At 36.2% G+C, this 25,163-nt stretch overlaps 1 protein-coding gene across 1 annotated transcript in view; it reads right to left on the minus strand.

The window, feature by feature from the left end:
• The window catches only part of USP45 (ubiquitin specific peptidase 45), an 81,017-nt gene extending 66,980 nt beyond the window's left edge, over window positions 1-14,037 (minus strand). The window contains exons 1-2 of the mRNA XM_051997441.1: window positions 13,932-14,037; window positions 3,340-3,449 (exon numbers count right to left, since the gene is read on the minus strand). Coding sequence (XP_051853401.1) covers window positions 3,340-3,439 — 100 coding nt within the window. The 5' untranslated portion in view covers window positions 3,440-3,449; window positions 13,932-14,037. The remainder of the gene's footprint in view (window positions 1-3,339; window positions 3,450-13,931) is intronic.
• Window positions 14,038-25,163: the final 11,126 nt, after the last annotated feature.

A 25,163-nucleotide genomic window follows, 5' to 3' on the forward strand; every position in this document is an offset into this window, starting at 1 on the left:
AAAACCTGGCCTTGGCACAAAGACTCTTTTCATTAACTAACACTGGAGATAAAAGTGAAGCAAAGACAATGACCAGACAAAAATAATACTGCAATCTAGAGGTCTCCAAAAAGGACATAATAACTTCATGAAAAACTGCAAGACCGCAAAGGAAAAAATTAACTTTACAAAGAAACTATAGGAATGACTAGAAAATAATGAAGCAAGAGATAAAAATGAAATAAAAGTTCCAGAGAAAAGAAATAGTTTAAATAGCTTAAAGTGTTAACCCGACCTAAGAAAATCCTAAGAAATTCAGGACTCCCTGAAAACTAGAATAAACTAAACAGAAATCAATCACTCCATGATGTAATAAGAAACAGAACAAAAATCCTAAAATTGGGGAAAAAAGTAAGAAAATATGAGTTACCTGATAAACCCCGATTTTTGATTTATGGCCTGGATGCTCTATTTCAAGATATCAAAAATTTAAACTGCTCTGAACGATTAGTATCAGAGAGCAAAGTAAATAGAAAAACTTCACAAATCACTTCCCCACAATCCTTCTAGGAACCAAAAGTACCCTTTTAAAGTACCAAAAGAAATGTCATAGCTAAGGAAAAATATTGTCAGCAGCTTAGAAACAAAGGGTTTAAGTATCAAGTGATATCAAACCCTTGATATAAATACAGAATCAAAACTTATCCTAAAAAGCCAATAGTATTTCCTATAGGGGAAAAAAAATTAAGACTTTAAATGGAATAGAGAACTTTCAAGAATTCCTGATGAAAAGACCAGATCCAAGTGGGAACTCTGAAGTATACGTGTAAGACTGAAAATAATCCTAGAAAGGTAAATATATTTAAGCATTTGGAAGCTGATGTTGGGCCAACATTCTAACAGAAAAAGATTAAGTGAACATCCTGAACTTTAATGTTTTCTAAGAGGGCCTTTTTTTTTTTTTTTTTTTACTTTTTAATAGTATTTTATTTTATCAATTGTGAGTAAAGAGAGTTTTCAAAATTCATTTTTGTTAGATTTTGAGTTCCAAAATTTTTCTCCCTCCCTTCCTTTCCTCCCTCTTTCACCCAAACAGCAAGCAATCTGATATAGGTTATATATGTATGATTGTTTTAAAGATATTTCCATATTAGTTACTGTAAAAAAAGAAATCGGAACAAAAGGGAAAAACTACAAAAAACAAAAAGATGAAAATAGTATGATCTGCACTCAGACTCCATAGTTCTCTTCATGCAGATGGTGTTTTCCATCACAAGTCTATTGGAAAAGTCTTGGATCACTGTATTGCTAAGAAGAGTGAAGTAGATCATAGTGGATCATCACATAATCTTGCTGTTACTATGTACACACAATGTTCTCACTTTACTTAGCATCACGTCTTTCCAGATTTTCTGACATCAGTCTGCTCAACATTTTTTATAGAACAATAATATTCCATAAAATTCATATACTATAACTTATTCAGCCATTCTTCAATTGATGGACTTCCTCTCAATTTCCTCAATTGCCACCACAAAAAAAAAAAAAAAAAGGTTGCTACAAACATTTTTGCACATGTAGGTCTCCCCCCCTGCCCACCCTTCCCCCCGTCTTCAAAGAGTTGTGAGGAAACTAAGAACAACTGAGTTTTGGGGGATAGTCTGGATTCTGTTCTACAAGTTTTGAGAGGAAAAAAAGACAAGTGTCTTATATAGAAAGATATAAAACTTATTTCTCTTAAATAGGATGCACAAGAATATACAAACAAGGAAATGGAAGTGGAGGAGAGGGCAACAGATGAACCATATTCTATCCCAAAGTGTGTAAATGAGGACTGAACACATAAACACAGTTTGTGGTAGAAATATACCAAATTCAATAGCTGGCAAGGTAGAGAAGAGGAAGAACAATATAGGCGGATAGTCATAAGCAAAATAAACTTCCTGATTCTGAGGAATAAAAAAAGGCAAGAAATGGAACTGGAATTCACATGGACACATTAGATGACCTCTTTAGACAACTGTGAAATGGCAAAACAAACTGTGAGATGTAAATATAAAGGAATATTATTATGCCTTAAGAAATTATGAAAGAGAGGAGAGGGGCAGCTAGATGGTATAGTTATAGCACTAGCCCTGAACTCAGGAGGACCTAAATTCAAATCTTGTCTCAGATATATAACATTTGCTTGGTGTGTGACCCTGGGCAGGAGGAAGGGAGAAAGGGAGGAAGGAAAAAAGGAGGGAGGAAGGGAGGGAAGAAAGATGAAAGGGAGGGAGGAAGGGAGGAAGAGAAGAAAGGAAGGGAATGAAAGAAGGAAAGGAGGGAAGAAGGTTTCAGAGAATTTTAGATAAGATGAATTGATTGTAAGCCAAGTGACCAGAACCAAGAGAATGATTTATATAAGGACAAAAATATTATAAAAGAAAACAACTCTGAAAGACTTTAAGACCTACCATATAAAGCAATGATAAAGCAAAACATCTTACCCTTCTTCTGAGAGGTGATGGATACAAGGTACAGAGAATATTTGTTTTTGAACATGGTTATTGTGCAGACTGGTTTTTCTTGCTATATTTATTTGTTACAAGGTTTTTTTTCTTTCTCTCACTTTATTTGGTGAGGAGGTAACTGATAATAGTGATTCTATTGATAGTTATAATGAGACCCTCCCAAAGTAGAGGGCCAATGTAGCACTTCTAAAAATGTAGAGAACAGAAAACAGTTCAGATGGAAGCACAGACAAGGAGGTAACACAGGATTTGTACATATTTTCTTAAATCCTTAAATTAAATCAAGACTATCGAAACATTACAATGTAAAATTTTAAATTTTCTGTTAACAGTTAAAACAACTCAGGGGCAACAGTTGCTACATTTTAGTGAAATGGAAAATATTATTTTTTTTGTATATAAAATGTCTAGTGTTCTGAAGTAACAATCCCATAATCATATCATTTTCTATGTATGCATAATAGATAGAAATACATAAAACACGAATAATATTGTTCAAGTACAATCAAAATTATCTTTGGAACATTATCTTTATTTCTTGAGTGCAATGCAATAATTTGTTAAAACCAAGTTAATCAATTTTCAAGTACAATCATCCACCAAAATTTAAATTTTTAGCTTTAGAAGTAATAAAACAAGAGGCAGCTAGGTGGCACAGCAGATACAGCACCAGCCCTGAAGTCAGGAGTTGAGTTCAAAATTGACCTCAGACACTTAACACTTCCCAGCGTGACCCTAGGCAAGTCACTTAACCCCAATTGCCTCAGAAAAAAAAAAAAAGTAATAAAACAAATAATATTTTTCTCTTTCCCTCTAATATTTTTTGATTCCAAATGTCATAAATTACCAGCAATGTCATCTGACGAGTCTTCATCTGGAGGAGTATTAGGCCTTCTGTTTCTTTTGGTTTTTTCAGAAACAGCCCTGGATGGATCTTTCACCCGCATCTGTTACTTGCTGAGAAGGGGAGAAAAAAATTAAGTTATTCCACATTCAGCATTTCTTCTCTTCTATAAAAAGGAGTTAAAATTTTCAGGCCACAGTAGGGTTCAATTACAAATTAACTCTATTTTTTCTGGAATCAATATGGAGGTTAGTTATTATACCCTAAATGAGATTTTTAAAAAATGCATATATTAAAAATATCTATAACCATAAAAGTCTTTAAAATGCTCTCTATATGAATGCCCTAACTTTATATATGAGATTTCCGCTCTGCAGATATGGGGGGGTCTATAGGTTATTCTGAATATTTCAATTCCATTTTGCTAAAATGAAAGCTTTAAAAACTTTGAATTTTACAGATAAAACTCCTTAGAACATTTTAAAACTTTCTGAAAATTTGCCAAAAATAGTTCTTATATCTTTTTGACCAAAATATTTTATTTCAGTCATCTTCCAGTATCTAAATAGTTTGTATTTAATTTCTAAAAACTGTATTGTCATTGCTCATGTAATGACAATGTAAATTACTTTTCATTTAGAATTCTGATTACTCATGTAAAGATACATATCCTTCCCTTTTTTCTTCTACACTGCTCCATTTAATATTTTCTAAATATACAGTATAAATACACAGAAATGTATTCGAAAATCAGGCTTCTAGACATAAGCTACTTATAATCAATCTTTATAAGATATTCTTTGATATGCCATTGTAATATATTTCCTTGTCAAAGCCTTTATAGCACAGCAAAATATAAGGAAGCATATTTTTAAAAGAATGGACATTTAATCTTTTTGGACAGAGCGACCTCCCAAATAGATATCAATTAATAATCAATTAATTACAAAATGAAAATTCCATAGTATCAAAAATCCCAGTGATCCTAGTCTTCATTTTTCATTTAAAAGATACAAATGTTTTGCTTTTTATAATTCACAAATGTTTTTATTTTTAATTGTCCTGACTTCCAGTCAAGATGAGTAGGGAACAGCCCAACATATATATATATATATATATATATATATATATATATATATATATATATATATATATATATATATATATATATATATATATACATATATACATATATATATATTCCTGATATAATGGTCCTCTTGGAAAACCAAAGATATAAACAGCTGCCCTACTGAGGACCCAAGTAGAACTGGCCAGCTGGGGCAACACACTCCTTTTTTTCCTTTTCTTTTCTTCCTCCTTTCCCTTCCCTTCTCTCTGTCCACATAGGGTATCAAATTCAAAACAAAAAACAAAACAAACCTGAACACTAGACCAAATGTAGATTAAGAAATACAAGAAATAAACTACAAAAAAGACTTTTACCCAGGTCTGTGTTGGCTAAAGAGGACACCCAGGACTTCCTCAACCAGAAGGCAGTACAGTCAGAAGACCTATGAAGTGAGCTCATTGCTGAATGGGCTTCTAGCTCCAGCCAGAAAACTCCAAGGTGGTGATACAGAGGGAAGGGAATGAAAGAAACTAAAGTGTACTAGCTAAAAAGTCCTAGGGCTATTGTTTCGGTAAAGTTCTGACTCTCAGTCAGAACTTGGGAACTCTGAAAGTATCTAGCAACCAATATGAGTTGCCCTGATGGCCTTGAAGAGCTCAGCACAGTTTCAAAAAGATTCGGGGGAAGCCTGGCACCTGCCAGCACTTTCTGCTGACAGGGCCAGCAACAAGACCCTAAATAATGATTATGAGAACCAACTGGCCCCCTATTCCACTGAAGTATGCAGGCACAGTTGGAACTTGCAGAAGACGACATCAACAATCAAGAAATTTTATGTAAGTGGGAATATCCAGAATATAAACCCAATAAAAAAAGAGTAACTCCATGGCTCTTAGGAAGAGAATCTCAGAACCACATTTCAAAATATCATAAATGTAAATAGCCTAGACCTATAAGAAGAAAGGGCTAAATGAAAATGTGAACACTCTATCACCAACCTCCTGAAAGAAACCTAAAAATTAAAATTCCCAAGGAAGACAATAATCAAAATCCAGAGTTTTCAGGTCAACGAAAAATAAACAAAGTCCAAGCACCAAGGAACCACAATAGTTAGCTATCAGAATTTGACAGTTATCAAGTATGGACCACAGATTTTATAATATGATCATTCTAAAGGGAAGGTGTGATGACCACGTATTTAAAATCAGCCGGAGTCAGGAATTCAGGTTAAGGGAAAAATCTTCAATCTTTATTGAAGTGAAGAGATGAAGAAGGATTGCGCTAGCAATATGGGCAAACAGGAGGCCAGCTAAGCAGAGGGGGATTGGAAGTGAAGGACGATCGCGATAGCAATGCGAGCAGCTGTGTCAAGACAGCCAGCAGTCTCTCTTTCTGCTTCCCTCTCCATTCCCCTGCCTCCACCCATCAAAATCGTCATTTCCTATACAACACATCAGGACTTGCACAAAGAGTGGAGGAGGCCATTCTTTCTCCAAGCTTATATATTAATAGAGTATGGTCCAATTACTAGTTAGCCTCACGTGCTTGGGACCTCAATGCATTAACTTGAGCCTCAGCCCATTACAGGAAGGATTGGGGGAGAGGAGAAGAAAGCTTACACTCAAGAATAACTTACCCAAAACAAATGAGTACAAGTCTACAGAGAAAAAATGGACTTTTATCGAGGATTTCTAAGCATTCCTGATGAAAATACTAGAGCTGAACAGAAGCTTAAAAATACAAATAAGAATTAAGAGAAACTACAGAAAGAAAAATATATCAGAGCAACTAGAAGGGAATGAAGTGTAGACATTCTAACAAAAGAAGAAACAAGTGTTCCCTCAGTTCCCTAAAGTCTTTAAGAATCATAGAGGGAGTTAAAGTCAAAAAATAGGGTCTGGGAGTTATTTTATTCTGTCTTGAAAGTAGGTAAAGTCTGAGATATCACTACACACCTGTCAGATTGGCTAAGATGACAGGAAAAAATAATGATGAATGTTGGAGGGGATGCGGGAAAACGGGGACACTGATGCATTGTTGGTGGAGTTGTGAACGAATCCAGCCATTCTGGAGAGCAATCTGGAATTATGCCCAAAAAGTTATCAAACTGTGCATACCCTTTGATCCAGCAGTGTTTCTATTGGGCTTATACCCCAAAGAGATACTAAAAAAGGGAAAGGGACCTGTATGTGCCAAAATGTTTGTAGCAGCCCTGTTTGTAGTGGCTAGAAACTGGAAAATGAATGGATGCCCATCAATTGGAGAATGGCTGAATAAATTGTGGTATATGAATGCTATGGAATATTATTGCTCTGTAAGGAATGACCAGCAGGACGAATATAGAGAGGTTTGGAGAGACCTACATGGACTGATGCTAAGTGAGATGAGCAGAACCAGGAGATCATTATACACTTCGACAACGATATTGTATGAGGATGTATTCTGATGGAAGTGGATTTCTATGACAAAGAGACTTAACTGAGTTTCAATGGATAAACGATGGACAGAAACAGCTACACCCAAAGAAGGAACACTGGGAAATGAATGTGAACTATTTGCATTTTTGATTTTCTTCCCGAGTTATTTTTACCTTCTGAATCCAATTCTCCCTGTGCAGCGGGAGAACTGTTCGGTTCTGCAAATATGTATTATATCTAGGATATACTGCAACATATTTAACATATATAGGACTGCTTGCCATCTTGGCGGGGGGGGGGGGGGGGGGGGGGTGGAGGGGAGGGAGAGGAAAAAACGAAACATAAGCGAGTGCAAGGGATAATGTTGTAAAAAAATTATCCTGGCATGGATTCTGTCAATACAAAGTTATTATTAAATAAAATAAAATTTAAATTTAAAAAAAAAAAAGAAAGAAAGTAGGTAAAGAAAGTAAAGCAAGAACCACTGAGTTGTTTTTGAGACAGTAAATTTTAGTTTGTGGATTTTGCACAAGAGATACAAAACTTTGTCCATGCCACAAACTCCCTGAAAATCAGAATGTACAAACAGAAGACAATAAATATTAAAATAAAGTCCAAAGACTGAAAAAAGAAATAAAACAATGTATCACATAGTAAAAACAAAACAAAACACAGAACTGATATTTAAGAACCATTAGACTATTTGAAGGCCATGACCAAAACAAGAGCATAGATATTGTATTTTAAGAAGTCTTCTCCTGAAAGAAACCCCCAAATCAACATCTCAGAAACATTAACGCCAACCCTAATTCTAACTCTCCCTCCTTTCTCTCCTTTCCTTTCTTTCTCCTCCCCACCCTTCCTTCCTTCCTTTTTTTTTTTGGCTGAGGTAATTGGGGCTAAGTGATTTGCCCAGGGTCACACAGCTAGGAAGTGTTGTGTCTGAGGCCACATTTGAACTCCGATCTGCCTGACTTCAAGGCTGGAAAATACTGAATTTCAAAATCTAAATTTCAAAGAAAAAATACAAGTAATCATACGGAATTTAAGCATCAAGGAGCTACACACAGTCAGGATCAGAGAAAATTTGGCAGTTTCTATTATAAAGGAGCTGAGAGCATATAGCATAATATTCCAAAAGACAAAGGAAATAGGTTTACAGACAAGAATTAATTTACCCACCAAAACAGAGTATAATGTTACAATGACAAAATAATGGTCCTTTAATGAAATAGAAGATTCCATGTATTTCAGAAGATCAGAGTTGTGTAGAAACTTGATAGTAAAATAAAGAAATAAAAGAGAAATATGAAAAGGTAAAGAGCAATTAACAATGTCAAAGATTAAAGGATAAGCTGTGTACATTCAAATATAGGGAGATGTTTACAAGTCCATTCTAAATCCTATCATAAGGAGTCACAAAGAGTAGAATTAAACAAGTTTTGGGAAAAGTTCTGTTATATCTTTATGATCGGGGGGGGGGGGGGGGAGGAATACAATGGGAGGTAGGAAAGGAAGGTTAGAGAAATTTATTTCACATAATCAGGATGCAGAAGTAGACATCTATACGAAAAGGCAGAGGTATGCGGGGGTGGCTGACACAAACTTCAGTTTTCATTTGAAACAGTCAAAGAGAACACACAAATGAATAAAGAGTTGGATAAAGAAATATGTTTCAATGGAGAAATAGGTAAAGAGAAAGAGGAATTAAGAGACAAGGTAGATTAAAGGATGTATTTGTACTAAGCAAAACAAACTCTAAGGATGTACAAAAATTTTTATAGCTCTTTTTGAGGCAAAGAATGGAAATATGAAGAATTGTTCATAAAATGGGGAATGGAAGGACAAGTTATGGTATATAAATGATAGGATATTATTCTGTTCTAAGACAGATGAGCTCAAAAAGAAAGGAATTCCTGAGTGCCTCATTTTGACTTAATACCAAAACTGCTTTTTCAACTTATAATGACTCTCATTATGTACTTAAATATTTCATTGTCCCATAACATAGAAGTAGCCTCATGGTTTTTAGCTGTACTGTTTTATCCCTACCACTAAAAGGTTTAACTACTTCACTCTTGTGTGTTGTATGTTTTTTTTTTTTTTAAACAACTTGTCTTTGTTCACTGTAAAGGTCATTTCTTATTGCTCTCACTGCATCTTCGCTTTACTGCACTTCCTCTTCCCTTTTAATGTGCTACTTTTAATCTGAGGGCAGAAACCAAAAAACTAAGCTTGTTATAACTATTTTGAAAATAGGTTTCTAAGCAAGGACCAATAGGTTGCATCTTTTAAGACAGTAAATGGATTTTTAGTTCATGGATTGTATGATCTCTATTTCTGCCATTCAGAAGCATAAATTTCAGATTTCTGAGTTTTTAAGCAATATTATAGAAAGCGGAGATTCCTAAGTACTACATTAATAATAAGTGCTTCCTTTGATAACACTTCAACAATTTTCTTTAATATTTCCATGTCATTTTCCTACCAATACTTGTTTATGAAACAGCCAGGAAGCCAGTGTCACTAAACTGAAGAGGACATGATGGGGAGCAAGTTGTATGAAGACTGGAAAGGTAGATGGGGCTAGGTTATAAAGGTCTCTGTCAAATAGAGCATTCTGTCTTTGATCCTAGAGGCAATGGGGAGCCACTGGGATTTATTGAGCTGAAGGGATAAAATGGCCTAACCTATCTTTAAGAAAATCACTTTGGTGGCAAAAAGGAGAATGAATTGGAGTAGGAGAAGACTTTACATAAGCAAACATAATTTTATTCCAATAGTAGAAATATGTGGTGATGAGGGCTAACACCAAAATAACAATAGCGGCAAGGGACAAAAGAGGGAGCAATATACATTGCAAAGTTGAAATCAATCAGCCCTGGCAACTGAGAGAGAATGAGATAACTAAGTTGTGAACCTGTAGGATCAGAAAAATGATGTTGTTCCCTATAATAACAGGAAAGGTAAGAAGGGAAAGAATTTAAGGAGAAAGATAATAAATTCTGTATTGGACATATTAATTTAAGTTGTCTGAAACAGATGCATGCTGTAGGTCAGACAAGACAGGGAGATTTGAGAATATCAGCACAGAGATCATAATTAAACCCATGGGAACTGATGAATCAGTAAAGTAGTATAGAAAAAGAGGACAAAGGACAGAATCTGGTGGAATGCCTACAGTTAAGAGTGTGATCCAGATAAAGATCCAGCAAGATGAAGATCCACTGACCAGAGGAGTGGTCAGATAGGCAGGAGAACTAGGAGAGATTGGTGCCCCAAAACCTAGGGAGGAGAGTATCATGGAAAAATGAGTGATAAACAGTGTCAAAGTCTAGAGAGAGATCAAGAATGAGAAAAGGGCTGAGAAAGGGCCAGTGGATTTGGCAATTAAGAGATCACTGGAAGAATCATCACAGGTGTTCATGAAGTGAATAGAGCACTGGTCCTAGAGTCAGGAAGACATGAATTCAAATCCAGTCTCAGACAATTATTAGTTGTGTGATCCTAGGCAAGTCATTTAAAGCCAACTGCTTTCCAAAAAAAAAAGGGAGCGATCACTGGTAATGTTGGAAGTTTCAGTGAAATGATATGACAGGAAAACAGACTGTAAAGGGTTAAAAAGAGAGTAAAAGAAAAGATAGTTGAGATGCCAATTTTAGATAGCCTTCTCAGGTGTTTAGCTTAAAAAGACAGAAAAGATACAAGAGAATAGTTATTGGAGATAGAAGAATGAAGTGAAAATTTCCCCCCAGAACAAGGAAGCACTGATATGTTTGTAAGCAGTAGGTTAGCAGCTGAGACAGGGAAAGATTGAAAATAAGTGACAGAATAGGATGACAGAGGCAGCAATCTGATAGAGGAATTAGAATGTAATGAAACATCTTTTTCAGGTAGAGGGATTATCGTTAACACAATGTCTTCATAACACAAGGATGAAGGAGAATATAGTAACAGAAAGCATATGAATGATCAAGATTAGGAAGAAAAAAGAGGGTGGCAGGGAGGATTGAGTCTCAATCTTTTCTGTAAATATAAGTCAAGGTTCTCACCTAAGAGGATGGGGGAAGGAGGAGCTATGAAAGGGTTTAGAAAAGTCAAAGTAGAAAGAGTTGATAAGCAGAAAGGTCCCACTTTGAGGTTTCACAACATAAATTTGTAATGGACCCAGTCAGAACAGTTGTGTGATTTTCTCCATAATTTCAGCAGCATGTGGGTAAGAGAAGGCAGTGGTTGATAGGAGTAATTCAAAGATAAGACTTGTCGAAGAACAACTGTCAATACATTAAGAGGTCAGACTCAAAAGAAGAGTATAGTGTTGAATTGGTTCATTAAGGGATCAAAATGGAGAAAAGAGGAGACTGGCTAGCGCAAGGATAATGGCCTGGGAAAGAATTGTGGGTCTAGGAATAAAAGATCACAATGTGAACAAAGAACAGGGTTTAATAAGGGAAGGCAGAGGGAGAGTTGAAAAGTCAATAGATTATGGTGAGATAAGTGAATATGGGAACTCTTGGATCAAGGTGATGCATTTAGGGTGATGGTAAGATCAAGACTATTACATGAAAGGACATAAGAACAGATTTGAGGTGTAAAACTCATGCTACGTAAGGACCAAGAGAGATTATTATTGACCCAGGGAATATTAAGTATGAAGTTAAGTTATAGAAGAGCTGGGTTCAGGAAAAGCAAAAGAAAAGATACACAGGCAGAATAGCACAGTGAAGGAACAATGTTATATAGTTTGGTTAGAGTACAGTATATATGTTCTTCCTTTACATAAATTTGCATTATGCAAATTCAACATTACAGAAAGATTCTGAAATGTACATTCCAAAAAAACACCTACATTAACTTATTGTTTTCTGTTCCTCTCTCATTCTGCTACTAGGATGAGAGAACCTCTCCTCTCAACTTGCCTCCTCTCCTCCCTCCCCCCTTCAAAAAAAAAAACCCTTAACAAAAAACAACTAACAACCCTCCAAGTTAAGGCAAAAGATCAGAGGCTGAGACCACCACTGCCTCCAATGAGAGAGGAGACCTCAGCTCCATTCCACCCGTCTTCAGAGAGTACATGCCAGGGTACCACGTGTCTGTCCTCTCCTCTCCCATCTGTGTCCAAGTACAGACCCCATGTGTCTCTCTCCCTACCCTTCTTCCTTTCTGTTCAGATCAGGCCCCCATATGGTTGTCCCCCTCATTCTTTCCCATTCTTTTTCCTTCAGCCTTCCCTTTCCAGTCCCTGTCCAATATGTCCATGAACCTTGTGCTAGCCCCCTTCCTCCCAGGGCAACTCCTCTACTCCTTGGCTATGAGCAACCTGGCATTAAATAAAAACTACTTTACAAGAGGCCCACTTACTTAAAGTGAGAAGTGTCTGTATAGTAGTGTTCAACAACTGAACTCAGCAAACATTAAGTGCAAGATATCAGGCTAAGGAGCATTTCTGTCCTCTAAGAACTTCATATTCTCCTAGGGGGATCTAGTATTTACAGTTAATAAATACAATGTAATTTGAACTAGGAAATAGGAAGATTAAGAGTAATTCTCAGAGGGCAGAGAACCTGAATGGAGACATTTTAAGAGGCAAGAGCACATTTCACTGGGAGAGAAATATAAGGTAAGGCAAACAAGAGAGTATATTCAGTAAAGTACCAGAATGTAGAAGGACAAAAATGCCAAGCTTAAGCATCAGGAATTGGACAAGCAGCATGGACCACAGGCAACATTGTTGGATTTAGAGATAGAGATAGTGTTCAGTTTGGAGAAACCAAGGGTCATTCAAAGGAAAATGTCCGGAGGATAGAGGTCTGAAGCTCAGGGGATTGATCTGAGCTAAAGATAGAAAATTTCAGGTTCATTTGTGAAGATGTAATAGTTGAATAAAGTGGAATTAGACTATAACATGAAAAGAGAAAAGAGCTGAATACCATACCATGAAGAACAACATTAAGAGGCTGACAAGAAGTAGAAAAGACTATGATTTTATCTGCCAAGGAATACAAGTATTTAAAAACAAATACAATGCTGAAATTTAAATAGATCATATAGAACTATTTCTCCTCTATAATTTTCTAATTAAGCAATGTGAACATAAAAAATTTCAACCAATTACCCTAGTTATTTATTCAGAAAAGCCTGAAGATTCGCATTTAGCTTTCTCCCCCCTTCCCCCGCCCCCCCAGTTTGCCCTCTAGGCTAAATATTTAAGAAATTCCTGTCAGATTTTTATTAAAGTTCCAAACATGCATTCGGTTAGTTTTTAACCTCTACCTGAATTTTTCAGGTAGTTTTTACTTCTAATTTCTCTACCTAGATTTTTCCAGACAACTAAGATTTTCAGCCTCCACACTACAATTAAAAAAAAAAAAAGCCAGCCTATGCAGATTGCTTTTGCGTTTCTTAAAAGAGATCATAAAAATCAAAACTAAAAGACACTTGGAATATCGGTTTTTCACTATGCTAAGGGGGTTCTTAAAATATTTATGTCATGCTTTGGCATTCTGATATAGTCTTAATACCACTGTAGTTTTTCGTTTATGTTCGTAGAAGGAAAAGCTACATTTCAATTAGAAACTGATAAAAATGGGTTTTTTTTGGTTTGTTTTTCCAAAAAAAATTCAAAGAGTCTTTGAAATCTATTCATGGGCATCTTTCAGGATCCTTAGAATCCTTGTTCTATATGTTATGCAAAAAGACAAGGGAACCTCCAAATCAACTTTGGCAGCAGCAAGCCCGCCCGTCCCGACTCTCGGCAGGACGGCCCCCGCGCAGGATTAGGTTCAGTGGCCCGTGGCCTCTTCTAAGGCAAACCGGGAGCTGAACTGGCGGCAGAAGCCTCGTCTACCATCCCCGAGGGTGGCCTAGTCTTGCCTAGTCCGGTAGCCGCACCAAAGTCGTTGGACCGCGACCCTGGAGCAACCGGAGGCGGGTAGGCAGCGGCCGGGTCCGGGGCCCTCTGTCCCCGGCTCGGGGTCAGGCCCCAGAGTCCGCCGTGCTCAGTTTCTTCAGCCCGGCCTGCCGAGCTAGCCCCAGGAGAGGCCAACCTGAGATCGAGAAAAGGTCGGACGTCCGGAGCCTGGACAGTGACCGTGTAACGAACTCACCAGAGCCGGCCGAGCCCGCTGCAGCTCAAAGCCCTTCAAGCCTCCCCGGCCGCCGATGCCCCCTCGGAACACGAGACCGGGACGACGTCGACGTCGCCACGCCGGGGTTGGATTGGGCAGGGGGTGGAGCGAGAGGAAGGAGGGGGAGGAGACACGACTTGCTCCGAGTCCTCGCGTGCCGAGGGATCTTGTTTCCTTGGGAAGGTGAATCCGCTGAGCTCTTGGGAATCCTACGGAAGCTGCGGAGGGCAGCGTATGTTCTGGACGAGAGAATGGAACCTTTATGGAATCGCATTAAATTTTGCGGTGGACGGAGCTGTGTTTTTTTTTCCCCCACAGTCAAGTTATCTAGCCTACTTTTCTCCCTTCCCACTCCTCTTCTTGTTCTCTTTTGTCCGGCCAAACTGGACCAGGCTGGAACTTGACAGTCCATTTTCAGCGTCCGTGCTTTTGCTCAGGCCCTTGTTAATTCCCATATTTGGAACACAGTTAAGGAGTAAGAGGAAAGAGGACGAAAGGAAACTATGTACATATACACAATAAACAAGATAATTTGAAGCTGTCTAAAAGTTGAATGCAGTGTTTTGAGAGGTTTTGGGATCCCTAACATTGAGGGCTTTTCATTCAATACTTGCCAAGGATATTGTTGCAGTATTCTATTAATATAAATTAGATTCTTAGAATCCTTCAAAACTTAGCTCAAGCCTCACTTTGCACATGAAGCCTTTCCCTATCCCACTTTTAGACCGCTTTTATAGATACGAAATTGATGCAGATGTGGTCCCTTTAAGAATTGATTTATTCTTTCCGATGCCCAACCCCTCCTAGTTGATGCATTATCAATCCAGGAGCTTTTGATAAACAAATCCTGGTCCTTTTGAATTCCAATAGAAAATCCAGGCCTGTCCCAGCTCCACTCGGGTGGGAGCCCACTTGGAACTCCACCCACAGGCCCCTCTAGCTAAATCTCTCATTATAAAAAAGCCAAACTAAAATCCTCTCTTTGCAAAGGTTTCAAACATGCCAGCCTTATGCCTGCCATGCCAGGGATCTCTGTCCACCGAAATCCTGTTTCCGGTGCCCTTCTTACCTCTATCTTCACATATTTCCTTAACTATACTTTAACCTTACTTCCAAACCCCATAATAAACCTCTTTTATCAATCTAGTTTTTCTGGCCAATAAATTCCTTTATTGGGTATTCTCCTTGGGCTATTAGGCCTCATTTAATTCTGTATCCTTGCACTGAATCCAAAGCGGCTGTAGGGAAGCTCTATTTGACTCCCTATACCCTGAACCTGCCACTAGACCTTAATTAAACCCTAATTTCATTTAGATACCCCATATCTAGACCTCATCAAAATGTTTTCCTTTTCTAAATATTTCTTTTCTTGTCACTCAAAGTTGAAACGAGTTTAAAATTATCAGCCTTTTCTTTTCTTCTAAATTCTTTGTCTATTTATACTGCTAATATCTTGCCAAATTATAAGCCACCAATAAGACTGTAAAATAAATCAGGATGTTGGAATGCCCTTCCTTTTCTGCTCTGTTTATATAAAGCCTACACTGCCTTCAAATATTCACTTCAAGACCAACTTCTTCCAAGAAGTCTTCCAAGATAACCTAGCCATTACTCTCATTTCTTCTCTCCTTTCAAGCCATATAACTCCCTCCCCTTTGGTAAGGACTTCCCCTCCAATTTTTTAAAGAGATTATTTCCAAATTAGCTCTATCAAAAAATGTTTGTCTTTTTCTGTATCTTGATTCCATCATCTGTCAGGAGATGAGTAGTATGTTTTGTCATCAATCTATGTAATCCTAGTTGGTCCTTGCATTAATTGGCATTCTTAAATCTTTTCAAAGTTATTGTACAAATTTTTCTGATTTTATTCACTTCACTTTTCATCAGTTCTACAGATGTTTCCAGTTAAATCTGAAATTATATCCCTCATCATTGCTTACTTTTATGAATAAAAAAGTTGAGAGAGTTTCTTGGTAATTAACAATCAATTTATTGCTTAGACTAGCTAATCAATAAATTGATAGCTAGTGGATAACCAAAAGTCCCCAGTGGAGACACTGAATGCTTTTTACCTTTGTAAAAGCGAATGATCATAAAAAGTGAAAATCAATCCTAATTAATGAATATTTAATGAAGTTATAGGATAGGAATATTCAACTCCTACTGAGAACTTGATCGAGAAATTTAGTGGCTTTCAGCAATCTAGACGGGAGAATCCATTTCCTTCTAATGGAAAGAATAAAGACTTGCTAGTTAGGTGGATCTGGACCAAGAGCATATCAGTTAGCTCTGTCCTTCAGAGACAGATTGACCTTCTATAAAGGCTAGGTTCTAAATTTTAAAAAGTAAAAGTCTGGGTCCCAATTTAATAATTACTAATATAACAGCAAAATAATTTGTCTTTATAGTACATTAGTATTTATATTCATTTACCATAATTTGTTCAACCATTTCTAATTTATTGAATACCCCCTTAGTTTCAAATTCTTTGCCACTCCAAAAAGTGGCTACTGCCATATTTTGTACATATGAGTTCTTTTAGTATTCTTTGATTTCTTCAGGAATGTAGGCCTAGATTAGGGGGATATATATGCATAGTTTAAAGATTTTTGAAACCTAGTTCCAAATTGCTTCCCAGAATGGCTCTATCAATAGTGCATTAGTGGGATATCTACATTTAACAAAGAGATGCAGCAGGGGTTAGAATATCTCTGCAAATGGACTAATAGGGGCCATCCCAGAGTGTCCCTAGGAAACTTTTGGGAACTCTAGAGACAAGTATGACAATGCTAAAGATTCCATGCTATGAGATGAAGCAATCTCCTTGCCTACTGAGCAGGAAAAGCACAAGGCTTAGTGGATCTTTAAATGGGAATAACTTGCCATCTACTTTCTTTTCTTCTTGTCCTTCCAGGAGTAGGGGCCACAGAAGTCCTGAATAGATATCATCTCATCTTGTTCAGGAGCCTGAGACTGGATCTTGACAGCCTACTTCTTCTGCTTTATGTTTCTTTCCTAAGTATAGGTGACCAAATAGGAATACCAAGATGGGTGTGTCCTATTTTGGAGGCTGCTTTGTGAGTTTCCTATGAAGTGCTAGCGCACACTACCTGAGTTAGCACCTATAGGCCCATTCCTTGCACGCTTCAATTCCTATTATATATACATGTATTGTCAATCCAGTGAAACCTATCCCTCAAAATGTAAAGGAGTCCAAGCTGGGTTGAAAGCAGAAAAATTTTATTAGGAGGAAAATCAGACACTAGTGCTAAGGCTTTCAGGACAAGGTATAGGGAATGCCCAGGAAAGGAACTACAAAGGGAATTTCAGTTAAAGCTTGGGGAAAGGAATGGACAATCTTTCCTGAGAACAGATAGACATAGAAACAGGATTTTTTGCAGGAATAGGTGACCACAAGGCTGGTTTAGGATAGGTTTGATTGGGTTTTTTTTGGAGGGAGGGGTAAGAAGTGGGAGCCACAGCTTAGCAATATCAGCCAGCAAACATCAATAAAAGTATCTGGGAGTGAATAAGACTGTGATTTACTGCAGACTCCTAATTGGCTCTTTTCAGCATTATTCTGTGGCTTACTCAGTATTTAATGTGCACCTGCCTGGTAAGGTTAACTCACAGAAAACAAGACATTAATTTCAGCAGTATTTCCATAACAGAGAGAGAGAATATATTATATACTATATATCTAGTCTGTAGAATGAAATATTGATTAGTTTATATCTCAGGATTAAAAACTACAAGTTAGCACCTTAAGTTATAAAATTCTAAGAAGTAAAACCATATTCTTATGCGTGTAAGAAAAAGTAGAACTACAGATATCATCCATTATAGAAAATATAATAGTAATTAAATCAGTTAGCAGCATTTATTAAGTATTTAATACTTCCAGGCACTAAGCTAAGTCCTGGAGACACACACAAAAAAAATGATTCTTGTCTTCACGTAAAACCCATTCTAATGGGGGAGAAAATGTATAAATTTCAAAGTACATGGAAAATATATACAGAATATATTAAGGTAATATTTGAAAAGGGCATTAGTAATTGGAGGGAGATGGGGCAGAGACCAGCAAGGTCCTTCTGTAGAAAGTGGGATTTGACTGACTCTTAAAGGAAGTCAGGGAAAGTAAAAGGCAAAGATGATGAGATGGAGGAGATAGAATATCATTTTCAAACATTGCAAATGGGCTACTGAAACTGGAACACAGTGCATGAAGGGGAGTATGGTAGAAGGCTAAAAAGGTTAGGAAGGGGCCATGTGATAAAGAGGTTTAAACACTGAACAGGTGAGTTTATATTTAATCCTTCAAGTGACAAGGAACAACTAAAGTTCTTTGAGCAAGGAGCTGTCATAGTCAGGCCTAAAAATATCACTTTGGCACTTGAGTGAAAGATGTATTTGAGTGGAGAGAAACAAGGCAAGAACAGTTAGAAGGCTATTGAAATAGTGAGACATTACCAGGGTTTGAACTAGGATTGTGCCTGCATGACTGGAGAGACTACATGACACCAGAGATGCTATGGAGGGCCAGTTTTGGGATTGTCAGCCAAGTGAGAATGAGGAACTTGAGATTGACAATGAGATTTTGGGCTTGGGGTGGAAGGGTAGTGATGTTGTCGATAGTAACAGAGAAGTTTAGAAAGGTGGTTTGGGGGGAAAGATAAGTTCTGTTTTGGACATGTGGAGTTTAAGATGCCAATAAGACAGGTTAAGACACCTAGGGGACAGTTAGGAATGTATGACTGTAGCTCAGAAGAGAGACTAGAGCTATCTATAAACCTGGGGATCATCTGCATGGCCTTTATAGTTAAACTAACAGGAGCTGGTGAGTTCAAGTATTGAGTGAAAAGAAATGGAGGTCCAGGGCACAAGCTTGAGTTAAAGGCTGTGACATGATGAGGAATCAACAAAGGAGACCAAGAATGAGTGATTGGACAGATAGGAGTAATAAGAGAGCAGTCATTAAAAACTTAGAAGTGAATATCTAGAAAGAGAAAGTAATCAACAGTGTCAGATGCTATAGAAAGGTCATGAAAGATCAGGGTTAAAAAAAAAAGGTCAATAAAATTAAATATTTGTTAACTCTAAAACAACTGTAGAGTGCTATGTGTCAGTTATTACTTTGAGGGTTTTTTTTTGATGGGGTCTTAAATACGTTTGAATGTATGATGGATGTATTTACCTATGACAGTGATGGTCCAGAGAATCCTGGGGGTGTCTGAAACCCTTTCAGAGGGTCTATAAATTCAAATTTAATTTTTTCTAATATAGTAAATATCTATAACTATAACACATATAAACAAAAACTCTTTGGACAGATCAATACATTTTTATAAGTATAAAGAGATGCTGAGAACAAATGTTTGAAAACTACTGATCTATGAGTTATTAATTTTATCATCTATTAAAATGTTCATGGATACTTCCAATAAATCTTAAACACTCTATGCAATGTCTTGAAAATAAACTTCTGCAACTAAACTACATTGCCTTGGAATTCTGTTGATTTTAAAATTAATAAGTTTCTCCTAAATCTTTTTCTAGTCTTTGATGCATTGAGAAACTCTCCATAAGCCCCAAATCACCCAGTATTAAGTGAGTCTCAAAATTTCACAACTGCAGAGGATTGTGGAAGACCAAACTAAAGATTAGAATAGTATATTTTATGAACTCTACTATTAGATTCTTAATCTTCTATAGAATATTTATTGAGTTTGGTTCAAACTGAATCTCTATACTTAAGAGTTATTTTGCAGTTAATTTTGTAATTAGCAGCATATTTAGTTTTTAATACTTTCTTGAAAATAGTTGTGTTTCAGCAACAGCAAGATTATTCCACGATCAACTGTGATAGACTTGGTTCTCCTCAGAGGTTCAATGATCCAAAGCAATCTCAATACATTTTGAATGGAAAACACCATCAACATCCAGAGAGAAAACTATGGAGACTGAATGTAAATCAACACATGCCTTTTTCAGTTTTTTCCTTTTTTTTTTTTTCTTTTCATGTTTTTCCTTTTGGTCTGATTTTTTTCTCACAACATGATTCATATGGAAATATGTAAAAAATGAATATACATGTATAATCTCCCCAAAAATGTATTTTTACATATAACTGAGGATAATAAATGAAAAAATTTTAAAAATTAAAAAGAAAATAGCTGTTTTTTTTCTTAACAAGTTCACCTTTTTACAGGACTTTTGGTTCTGAATTATTTTATGTTGGTGTTATAGTTTATATGATAAGAAGTCCTCAGGATTTCATTTTTCATGATATTTAGGGCCTAGAGAACATTGCTCATGAAGAAATTCCCATGCCTTTCACATGAGCCCATTTCCCAGGGAATTCTATGTCTAGATGTAGAGAAGGTGTATCATAAAGCAAAGATATTGATAGGGAGTCAGAAGCATAGCTACTGTAATGTAGAGAAGACAAACTGGGTAGTTGTGGGACTGAAGAAAAGGAATCAGTCAATAAACTTTATTAAGCACCTATTATGTGCCAAGTACACTGTTAAGCTCTGTGGTAAAGAAAAGAAGCAAAAGACAATCCCCAACAATCAAGGAGCTCATAATCTAAGGAGGAGACAACCAGCCAACAAATATGTGCAAATAAAATGTGTGTGTGTGTGTGTAATAGGAATTATTAATGAAAAGAGCACAAGTAGTAAAATTTAGAGGAGTTGATAAAGACTATAGAAGATGAAATTCTACTTGGGACTTAAAAGGAAATCAAGGGAGCCAGTAGGCAGAGATATAGAAGGAGAACATTCCAGGCATGGAACTATAGAAAATTCTGGAGCAGAAAAATGGAATGTTTGTTCATGAAACAGCAAGAAGGCCAGTGTCATTGCATCAGAGAGTACCGGGTAAAGAGTAAGCTGTAAAACTGGAATAGTGGGAAAAGGCTGAGTTATCAGGGGCTTTGAATGACAGAACCTTTTGTATTTGATCTGGGAGTCAACAGGAGCCACAGGAATTTATTAAGTGGAATGGAAATGGAGATGACATGGTCAGATCTATACATTAGGAGAATTTCTTTGATGACTGAAAAGTGCAGTCGAGAGAGAGACTTCCCACAGACTGACTTACCAGCAGGTTAAGCTTGAGGTGATCCTGTTCCAGAGTGATAGTAGTGTCAGAGAAGAGAAGACGGTATATTTGAGACCTATTGCAAATTTTGCTAATGAAAATATTCCTTTATAAAATTTGTTAAATGGCTAAAATGGAATTGGGATGCAGAGCCCTAAAATTGGGGAGACAATAGGTGGAGGCTTTCAGGTGCTAGAGATCCCTGCAAAGGGTGTTAAAATATAATAAGCCTGATCTTCAGGCAATTGGGGCCAAAATAACATATAACAAAAGGAAAAAGACTATAATTAAATGTGAGATCACCAAAAGCACATGGATAATGGTGGTGGCTTCATCTGATTGTTGAGAACAATAGTGGTGGAATGTCTATTCTGTGTCTTCAATTTAGCAATCTCACTCAGCCTAAACCCCAGTACTTTTTCTCTTTCTTTTTTTTTTTTAAAGTCAGTCTTGACTTCATCATCTAAAAAAAGAAATCAATTTCTCTTAAGATATCATTCAAACTGAGTCCATGTGTGTATGTCCATGAGGGTAGAATAGGATTAAAAAACAAATAAATGGTAGAGTTGGAGGCAAGCAGGAGATTGTCATTCTAATTGCTGTGATTACCAGTCTGGAACACAAGACAAACAAGAGCTTTATATTGATAGATAATATTATAATTCAGCTAAACAAGAGAAAAGTTAAAATAATCTGGATGGAAAAAGGAACCCAGGCACAAAATTGGATTAACAGTAATCTGGTGGATGGAGGTTAAAGAATTGGCATTCATTCCCTTAGAATTATGTAGACCATCTGCATCAGGAGTATGGACTAGGGCAACTGCTTTCCTTTTGTGACCTTAAGGCAGGCTCAGGGAAAAAGTCCCAGACTCCACCCAGAATCAGAGTGGAGGTGTTGACAAAGGGAAAGTCACTCCTTTGGGTATCTGCAGAGAGAAGCTGGGGAAATCATTATTCTACCCATAGGTGGGTGAGGTTCTGAGAGAGAGTTGTTAATAACAGCTCCATATTATAATTAGAGATACATTTACAATTCAGTAGTTACTGATTAGACATATTTTTGTGCATTTTTTATAATATTAATGAGATTGTGTTTTTAAAAATTCTTTAGTTAATATAGTTTTTTTTTGGTCTAGGTTGCCTTAATCAAATCAAGTATTTTAAATTCTTTAACCAGTCTTGCAATAAATCTAAATCTTTAGATTTAAAATCAGAATCAAAATATTAGAAGCTGCAGCTGTATACCAGCATTGTAGGTAACTAGTGTTATTGTTGTTTGTATACATATTACCCAGCAGTAAATCTAAAACCCATGGATGGAGTGGAGTGATATCATTTGAGAATAAAAGATCCCAAGGTGTGTGATGAAATCTGAGAGCAAAGTTGAAGCAAACTGAGATGAATTTCAGAGAGTGCAGCCAAACTTCAGGTAATTCATAAATTATTTAATCTTTAAAATGTATAACTGGACATAAAACTAGTAAATAAAATGTATAATTATTGATGCTGCAATACAGAAATTAAAATATTAGCAAGACAGAGATTTTAGAAAAAACTACATACATTAATAAATGTTAGGAAGAATTTTAAAATAAACAAAGAAATAGTAAACTTTATTAAAATTTACTAGGTTCTAACTTTATTATAGGATAAAGAAGAAAAATTCTCCTAAATTCATAGCAACTTATTTCCAAAACATGAATTATTTTTGTCATTCTTCCAGGAGCTTTGCTTGTTTCTTAATTCTCTCAGTACTACATATAATATATATGATAACTTAATAGATTTGAAGGGTGTGTAATATAAATAGCAAAAACTTGTTCCTTGTTGATTAGATTACATATGCATTTGACTCTTAGCTCTGACAATTTGTAGCAAAGTGATCCTGGTAAAACTGATTCATTTTTCAGAGTCTTCATTACCTCACCTGAAATATAGGTATAATAATATAATTTTGAAAACATTTTCTACTTTAGAGGGTTATCTTAAGGAATGTACTTTGTAAACCTTAAAATATATATGAATAAGTCACTGTCACTCTATTGCACTAAACCAGAGGTGTCAAATATGTGACCCTTGACCTGAACCCAATTAAAATGTAATTTGGAAATATATAATAGGATTTTTAAAAAATACTTTTGAACAAAAATAATATTACATTTTAAAAAAATATTTTATTTTATTTTATTTAATAATAACTTTATATTGACAGAATCCATGCCAGGGTAATTTTTTTACAACATTATCCCTTGCACTCATTTCTGTTCCGATTTTTCCCCTCCCTCCCTCCACCCTCTCCCCTAGATGGCAAGCAGTCCTATATATGTTAGATATGTTGCAGTATATCCTAGATACAATATATGTTTGCAGAACTAAACAGTTCTCTTGTTGCACAGGGAGAATTGGATTCAGAAGGTAAAAATAACCCAGGAAGAAAAACAAAAATGCAGATAGTTCACATTCGTTTCCCAGTGTTCTTTCTTTGGGTGTAGCTGCTTCTGTCCATCATTTATCAATTGAAACTCAGTTATATATGTATATATAATGTATATAAAATATGTCAATATGTGGTCCATGAGGATCTTTATGTATAGATTAATGGCTACATTTTTCTTTGATACTATGTGCCTAGACTATAGGCCTATTATTTGCTATTGATGACCACAGGTTTTATCACAGATATTAATTCTGGATAATTTTACAAATGGAAATTTTTTCCTCTTTCTTAGATATTTTCCGGACATGGAATTAACAATGGTTTAGCTATGGTGGGTCAAAGAGTCCTCACTATTTAGTTTCCTTTTATATATTATTCCAAATTGATTTCCAGAATGGTTGATGAACCTGGAATTCACAGTGAGATTTTAAGGAATCTGTGAACTAAATGAAGAAAACGACACTATTTACACATAACATGTTTCCTTTGTGATCCTGTGTATTTATTTTATTCCTCCCAAAATCATCGTATTGAGATAGGACCATAGGTTTCTTTCAAAGATTCTCTATCACCAAAGGGGGAGGGGGGAAAGCTTAAGAACCCTTTCTTGATATCATGAGAGGTAGAAGGGATTTTTGAAATAACCTAATTTAGTCCCCTTATTATACAACTATGGAATCTGAGAACTAAAAAATGCTATAAATTCTTATGGGTAGCAAATAACAGAGATCTTTTACTTCAGGTTTTCTTGACATTTTATGCATAGACTTTGGAGCCATTCCCCAACTAACATACTGGATTCCCTAGGCAAGGTTATCTGAGTCTCAAAATACTCTGGGTCTATACTTTAATTCATATCCCAGGCAGATAAGTCCCCAGAAATGTGTTCTCCTTTACTAATCTGCCGGAGTATATGATTAGGTCATTGGAATGGCTTATAATGAAGTATTACAAAGTAAAGAAAGTAGCACTAAAGCATCTCCCTCCAAAAGCTAGGGTATATTCTTTTAAAAATATGTTATCATTGGGAAGAATAAACATACTCAGAGTATATATGTTAAATGTGTACCCATAGAAGACCTAACTTATAAAGAACATATGTGGCCAAAAAAAAAAAAAACAAAAAACAAAAACCCAAACCCCACAACATAGAGAAGAGCAAATCTTCCACATTGCACATGGTCCCAATTCTACAGTTTTGTCAATCTCTTCTGATTATAACATTATGCTGATTTCACTGGATTTGCTCCATATTATCTCAGCATAATATATAGAACTTTAGGGCTGAGAGATTACTAAATTGTTTAAGGAGGGGTAAATAGGTTTAGATCAGAAACTAAGCATGTTAATGTTCCCATGGGAGCCTGTGAGTGGCTCTGTATTTTCATCCTAGGTGACATAGGGAGACTTGTTTTGGGGTCTTTTTTAAAGCAACTGAACCAATTATTCATAATTTCAGCAAATTTAAAGGATATAAAATAAGTCTACAAAAAAAAAATCAGCCTCATTATCTCTTATTACCCACAAAATAGAGCAAGAAGTGATAAAAAACAAATTACATTCAAGATAACAACATTTAAGCAAAAGAAAAAGAAGGAAAGAAATAAGCCCTACATTACCAGTTTCTGCAATTATACTACAAAGCAGTATCAAAACTATTTTAAG

The sequence above is a fragment of the Antechinus flavipes genome, chromosome 4 (assembly GCF_016432865.1).
Source record: "Antechinus flavipes isolate AdamAnt ecotype Samford, QLD, Australia chromosome 4, AdamAnt_v2, whole genome shotgun sequence".
Taxonomy (NCBI): domain Eukaryota; kingdom Metazoa; phylum Chordata; class Mammalia; order Dasyuromorphia; family Dasyuridae; genus Antechinus; species Antechinus flavipes.